The 7701-nt window shown below is 37.9% G+C and overlaps 1 protein-coding gene across 1 annotated transcript; it reads right to left on the minus strand.

Moving 5' to 3' along the window:
- Positions 1-1417: 1417 nt before the first annotated feature.
- Positions 1418-7017, minus strand: si:dkey-13p1.4 (transmembrane protein 151B). The gene is made up of 2 exons (XM_060880067.1): positions 6869-7017; positions 1418-2974 (listed from the first exon to the last, which is right to left on the minus strand). Exons 1-2 carry the CDS (start codon positions 6971-6973, stop codon positions 1418-1420), a joined length of 1662 nt encoding a protein of 553 aa, XP_060736050.1. The 5' UTR covers positions 6974-7017.
- Positions 7018-7701: the final 684 nt, after the last annotated feature.

Consider the following 7701-nt stretch of genomic DNA (forward strand, 5'->3'; position numbering starts at 1 on the left):
TACTACCAGAGGACAATCACTAAACTAATCTGAACTAATCTGATGGTCTCTCTCTCTCTCTCTCTCTCTCTCTCTCTCTCTCTCTCTCTCTCTCTCTCTCTCTCTCCCTTTCAAAATCTGGCACAAAGCATTCTAATATAGTATCTGTAACATTCTAGTTCTTACTAAACAAACCCATAACCAATAGATAAAATATCAGACTTTATAATTGAGTCATAAGAGGTAAGATACGATTACTATGATAGGTTACTAAGAGGTAACTTAGTAAACATTATAGATTTTCCAACTGCAGCCATGTGAATTTAACGTATCATACAAGTTTATACACGATCATTCAAATCTATAACACCGACTATACAGATCACTGTTTAAAAAGAAGAATATACATCACTATACATCACATTTTTATGGCTAGCTTGTAATGTTGTTGATATTATTACCCACAACACATACATATAATTGTATACTATAGTTTGTTATTGTGTAGATTTTCAAGCTATGGCTTCATTGTAATATTATTTGATTCTTGGTGAGTTAACAATAATAAAGAAAGATTTCATTATTAGGGCTTGAAAGCTTGAAAGCCAACAAATGTTGTAGCAAAAGTTTAGTTTACCACAAAAAAGGGAGACCCGTGTTGTACCTTTTTTCATGCAAACTGGTTAAATTGGTGTAGAACATCATTGGATGTATTTCTATTCCTCATATGTTTGGATTTCTTGGTTATAACAGCCATAAGCTGCATTATTTCTGATGATATATTCAGGGCTCTCGAGTTTTGAAGAGACATTATTTTAATCCTGATTACAGAGCCTGGGATCTTCACTGGGACTAGAGTTCACTTTTTTCATAGAGCATTAACTTTATTGATCAGAATGTAAAGTCTAACAACTGTTTAAAAAAGAAACAATAAAAAACATTACAATGTACATTTTGAAATAATGCCTTGAAACTTACTCTGAAAATAACAGTTAATTAACAGTTCATTATCATCCATTTGAAAATGTCATTTCTTTTTCCTTTTGCATGTTACATATTTCATATTCATACTTAAAAAATGATGTGAAATATACCAAAATAAGAGTTTTCAGGATATTACATTTTTGTATCTTGAACATATATTTCAACAATAAAAAATAATGGTTTTGTAGAATGCAAATTTTGCACTACAGCAGAGTCAAAACTAATCAACCTGTATATAATGTGTGATGCACATATTTATTTATTTTCTTTCCATATGTATTTAAATTATATTAAGGCTTTTAATCTGTTTATCATTCATATCAAGCACTTGGGTTATAACCACATTCATTAAAATGGCCGTGCATATTTCCATCCCAGTTTTAATAAGGCAATAATTTTTATACATTCTTTCAGATCACTATATTTGATCGATAAAGCCAGAATGTATAAAGTTCTAAAGGGAAGTCTCCAAGCAGAGGGAACTCCTACGGACATAGTATCTTCTCACTTCTGAAGGATCTCCACATCCCTCGGATCTGTGCACAATAAGGACAGGAAAGAAACGGGCATCCTGGTAATTAGGGGGGCTGTTATTAAGTGCTAGTTGGCTGGAGTTTGACCTGCAGCACTGCTCGTCCAGGCAGCAGCGTTCAGTCAGTGTGCTGCTATGGCTTCTCCACAGCCCCACTGTATGGCTAGAGCCATACATCCGGCACAGTGAAAAGCGAGAGGTGTCTTGAGACACACATGAATGGAAAGTGTGCCGAGAGAAGATGGAGGAACAGCTGGAGCTGATGGTTGTCCGGCGCGTTCCTTCAAGCTGGCAGCAACGATCACAGTCTTCTAGCATAGTGCCATAGCTCTGGCTTAAGGAGTCATCTAATGGGAATCCATTTGATGCTCTGCTGTTATCTTGTCCTGCCCTAGAGTTCCCCAAGTTCATCAGCATGGCTTCAGAGTAGCTAGGGATAAGCTGCCGGTTTGAGTCAATATGCCATTCCAGCTCTGTGCTGTCTACAGTTTCCCCTCTTGGGATACCACAATGAGTATTCCTTGTAGATGGAAGCTCATCTAAAGATGGGCTGCTGCTGTTGTATTCCAGCCCAAAGAGCTTTTCTACCTGATAGTGTACGTAGGCTGTCCGATACTCTATCCAAACCCGCAATGGCCAGGATAGCATGAGGACAGCAGCCAGCCAAAAGGCCACCTGAGAAGAGTACCAGGGTAGCTGGTCAGGATCCACATAGGCTATAAGGTGTTCTCGGAAATCAATATTTTTTAGCTGCATGCCTTCCCATGCCTCCATATAGTCATCCAAACCCTCAATCTCTGAGAAAAATCTGGACCGTTGGTTGAGATAGGCATTTTCAGGTCCCGGTCCTGCAAAACTGAAGCACTTGGTAAAGCGTAACCTTGTAGCTGGATGACACTCCAGGCCACGTAGGTCCAGAGAGATGTCCTTCATTCCGCAATGGCTGTAGTCAAACTCACCTTCCACGACCTGTGTATTGACCCGCTCATGGTAGACCTGTGTAGTGGTGTAAGCATCTCCGTTTCGATAACGTGTGACTTGCCGTGTCCTCCGTACAAAATGGTAGCCTATGGCTTTCCACCACACACATGGCCGAGCCTGACGCATGCGTAGCACCCTGTCATAGACACTGTCTACATTTGCCTTGTACTGCAGCTCACTGCGGGCACGACAGTGCCAGCACTCCATCAGGTAAACTGCATAGAGCATTAGCAGAAAGGCAAGAGGGATATAAAAGTAGCCATCAGAGCACGGGCTGTCATGATATATCATGGAGCGCCCTCCTCCACCTCGTAGCGAGTTTACAGAGGCAGTCAAGGATGAGGTACTGGATGAACCAAAGGTCAGCTTGGTGACACGAGTGAACTGGCACCAGGCCACAGTACCCAGGCAACAGTACATGAGCAAGGAGAGGAGGAAACAACGCCAGTGTGTCTCGCGTCTCACAGATGCACTCAGGGACTGTTTCACTGGCCTTTGCTGCAGAAACAGAAGACAAGAGAGAAAGTGGATGTAGATGTTGCCACCGAAAACAGGTTCAAATGTTGTGAACTGAAAAAAGCTGCAAGACGAGGATGGAATCAGTCTCTTAGAAAACTCACAAGGCAGAGCTAGATTATCACTGCCCTCCAGGGATTTGCTAAAAAGTATGTTCAAAACAGTTACTGTTTGACATGAGAATTGCATGTTCCTCAATGCTAGGCTTGGGACAACTAAAGATAGTATTAGGAATTGGATATAGATTTTTGATGGCTATTAAGTTCTGTTGGAAAACATGGTGTCTGCAGCTTTAATATTGGCAAAATTAAATGCCACTGTATCATTTCATTTTAGCTTAGCTTATTTAGTAGTCCTAGACAAACCATTACTGCCTGTGTTGTCTGAATTCAGAGTATCTTAAATTCCCTTTGATATGCTTGGCAAATAGAAAAGCTGTGAATGTCTTTGCTTGCAAAACATGACCAGGACATAGTGCTGTTTATCAGGGCTACTTCACTACTGATTACTCACTCTCTCACTCATTTTCTACCGCTTATCCGAACTACCTCGGGTCATGGGGAGCCTGTGCCTATCTCAGGCGTCATCGGGTATCAAGGCAGGATACACCCTGGATGGAGTGCCAACCCATCACAGGGCACACACACACTCTCATTCACTCAGGCACTCACACACTACGGACAATTTTCCAGAGATGCCAATCAACCTACCATGCATGTCTTTGGACCGGGGGAGGAAACTGGAGTACCCGGAGGAAACCCCCGAGGCACGGGGAGAACATGTAAACTCCACACACACAAGGCAGAGGCGGGAATCAAACCCCCAACCCTGAAGGTGTGAGGCAAACGTGCTAACCACTAAGCCACCGTGCCCCCTCACTACTGATTAATTTAATTTAAATAATTCCACTGCTGTTCAATACAGCACATGCCATATATACATTTGAAAAAAACTATAAAGAGAGTAGTTAGGTTACCTTGTTAGTTTGTTAGTCTATTAGTTAGACAAGCATTAGGCCTGTTGGTGACATTAATATTCATTTCAATAATCTGGAAGACAATAATCACTGAGAACAGCAGTTGTGTCCATTATAAATTCAGTACGTGTAAATGAGAACCCATTTCTAATTAAGGTCACTTTCTTAATCTAATGTGAACATTCAGATTAAATGGCTTGCCTTGCCTTGCCTTACACATTTAAAATGTGTCATAAATGTTTCATAATTAGACATAATATATGCACTTGGCTATGCTACCATGTCAAACATGAATTCACATGATCTACTGCATTCTGCATACTGTACTCAACTAAGGTTTAACAATAATCTCCCAAAGTTTAGACTGAATAATGTCAGACCCCAAAAAACCTGATCAGGTCATTGAATAAATAGTGTCAAAGTTCTTCCACATTATTGTATCTTCAATACTAATAATAAAAAAAAACACTTAGAGGGGAAAAACACTCTGACATTTCAATCACACTTGCCCCTTAACACAAGCCACTCAAAAGTAAATTGCGTGAAAGTAAATTAGAAGTACATCAAAAAAGCCTCCTGAGCTTATTAGAGTCCTTATTAGAACCATTGAATATAACCACATCTCCACTCTCCACATTACATTGGCTCCCAATCAAATTTCGATTACAAAATACTGCTATTTGGTCTTTTATCATCCACCACACCTACTTAAATTAAAAGGTGCAGGCTATTTGTTAGTGCCCCAAATAATGAATGCTACATAAGGGGGAAGCTTTCTCTTACAAGGCCTCGCAGTTATGGAACAGGTTTAGAATTAGTGTTCTGGATTCACAGTCTCTGTTCACAGTCTCTGTGTTTATGGGTAGGCTAAATGTTGTTTAGGTGATACCTTTGTGAATAATTAATACATTTTACGCAATGAATGAACACTAAAATTCAAAAACTAAAAAGCTGGATAAAATTAACTTTAACACCAATTTTGATAAAAACCAATGGTGTTAGGTTTATAAGGGGGTCCTTGAAATTTTATTAAGAAGAAAAGGTCTCAGGAGGTAAAACATTTTAAGGAACACAATGGACGAATATTGGTAGAAATGTTTAAAAATGACAGCTTAGTAAATATATTCAGATGAAATTACACAAAGGTTAGAATTGCTAATAACATATTTGTTATTATGCATATCAGTTCTGACCACATGAAGAAAATCCTGTCACTCCTAAAAGACCAATACAGTGTTGTCAGTTTTAGTAATAAACTAATGTCATACAATCTATGAAATAGGCACAGTGAATATGCACAATGAAATGTTTGATATTTATAAGAGCTGACAGGATTTCAAGGAAGCAGAAAACGAGCCATCAATAATGAAGTTACCCACATGAAACAGAACACTTTATCATGTATGGAAGTCAGCAGGTCAGATAGTCTGTGTGGAAAATAGGAAAATAGTTCTCCACTACCCATGCAAATGGCTAAGTGGTTAAGAAACAGTTAGATAACTGCTAAAACATGCTGTTTCAACAAAGCCTTTCTTGTCAGATGCATGCATATATATTATGTATTACAGTTAAACCATAGTTTTGTCAATCATCTAATAAATGATCTTATTTGCAATGGTGGACATTCTCGGTTTACAGTTCTATAAGTCTGAAATGCAGGTGAACACACATCCGGTGCATATAATGGAAAAACAGTTGTAAGTGGCTGTACGTATTATGTGTTCAAATAATGTTATATAAACATCTGCAGCATGTGTATCATTATCAGATCCTGTACAGAGTTCTGACACTTTTCTATACAAAAAAAACAACTGCAGATCATTTCACAAGTTTGTCCTTTAAATATTTAGTTTCTTGCTGATCGTAAAGGTCATAAGCTGTATAATATAAAGGAAAAACATGAAATGTGATATGCATTAAAGAACCAACAGTACTGCATAGAATATAGGAATGTCTAAAATGATTTATCTTCAGAATATCTATGTTTATTCCAACAATTTATATTTCTTTACATGCTTTTAAAAATTCTAAATATGTTATGTGTACATTTAGTTACAAATATTTTTTATTATATATATATATATATATATATATATATATATATATATATATATATATATATATATATATATAAAATATATATATATATATATATATATATACACACACACATATATATATATATATATATATATATATATATATATATATATATATATATATATATATATATATATATATATATATTTATACACACACATATATATATATATATATATAGTATAAATCTTGTTAATCTTCTTGCACCCTGATCTAATGTCCTTGCATGAGCTTGTGTTTTTATGGGAGATACACAACACTTCTGTAAGTCGCTCTGAATAAGGACATCTGCTACATGAACTAAGTCTAAGTGTGAATGTACTTTACCAGACCTGTGCAGGACCCCTGTTTAAAATGTAGATGTTCAGAGTGGATCCTGTCTTCCTCATAAGTCATGATAGATTGTCAATAAACATGCAAATATTTTTTAATAAAAATTGTTTTGGAACCTAGTTGACATTTTTTTTTTATTTGCTTAGTAAGAGATTAGTAAGAGATTTTACAAACTTGCTTAAGGCCTGCAGTTTGATCTTATGTGACACTGAGTGCTGCAAAGGACTAAAATAGGTCTCAGCATCAATGACAATCAATAATGCTGGAATTTACTGTATTATCAGTGAGAACAGAGGAGCTTGAGAGACTTTAGTACAAGTCCTGATTGATAAAGAGAATTATCTAAAAATTGTTCTCAACATTTCTGTGAGGCTGCGTCCTGTAGAAACTATACAGAAACAACAAAACAACAAACTGCATGTTAATTCAATCTGAAAGGAAGGCATGTGGTGTGCAGGTTATCTCACCTCCTCTATAGTATTGAGGCTGGCCGGTGTTTCCGCATCATCATTGGGCCTGTTCAGCGCTGTGTCCTCCACACTCCTATCAGCTTCCTCATCGGTTGACACCATCCTGACCTGACATTTCAGTCAGCTCGCCTGCTGGACCTCTGAGATGCCGCTTGCCTCAGGGAAAATGGGCTCCGCGTGCACTGCTGAGCAGCACAGGGCGGGAATGGTGGGAAATCAGCCAAGGCGTGTGGAGATCCCACTGTAGGAGATCCCATTCGGTCAGACAGGGAGGGGGGAGGGGAGGAGCAGTGCTTTTATACCACACTCGGGTCTGGGTTCAGGATTTCATTCACTTTCACTTTACAGCAGATTTGTTTATTATCTGAATGGAAACCAAAGTAAAAAACTAAGGCACATGTCAAAAAATTGAATGGCCAAGTAGAGACAAACTTATATAATCCTAATAATATGCAGTAATTACACCACTGAAACAGTCTGTTGTTGTTTTATACATCCAGCCATTTTCTGAAGCGTTTATCCTACACAATGTTGCAGGGAATCTTGGAGCCTATTTCAGGGGACAAGTCTGCGGCACATCCTTGGGGAGTGTTTACCCATCACTGGGTACAGTTCTGATTGGTCAAAAGTAGTACCCTACATTTCAAATGACAAGATTATATTTCAAATAATTTACTGCTTCAATTGTAATTATTTCACAGGGACGTATAAGAGTAAACTGTATCAGGTTCACTATTTCACACGTACACTATTACACAGGGACTTATAAGGTAATGCCTTATAAGGCTAACAACAAAAGATTAAAATAAATTGTGTAGTCATTGGCATAG

This window comes from Tachysurus vachellii, chromosome 10 (genome assembly GCF_030014155.1).
Source record: "Tachysurus vachellii isolate PV-2020 chromosome 10, HZAU_Pvac_v1, whole genome shotgun sequence".
NCBI lineage: Eukaryota > Metazoa > Chordata > Actinopteri > Siluriformes > Bagridae > Tachysurus > Tachysurus vachellii.

Bases quoted from the DNA above. Each gene is read 5' to 3' on its own strand.
- si:dkey-13p1.4 (XM_060880067.1), bottom strand. From the start codon at position 6,973: ATGGTGTCAACCGATGAGGAAGCTGATAGGAGTGTGGAGGACACAGCG. The intron at 2,975-6,868 runs GTGAGATAACCT...CTGTTTCTGCAG, and splicing joins GCCTCAATACTATAGAGGAG to CAAAGGCCAGTGAAACAGTC.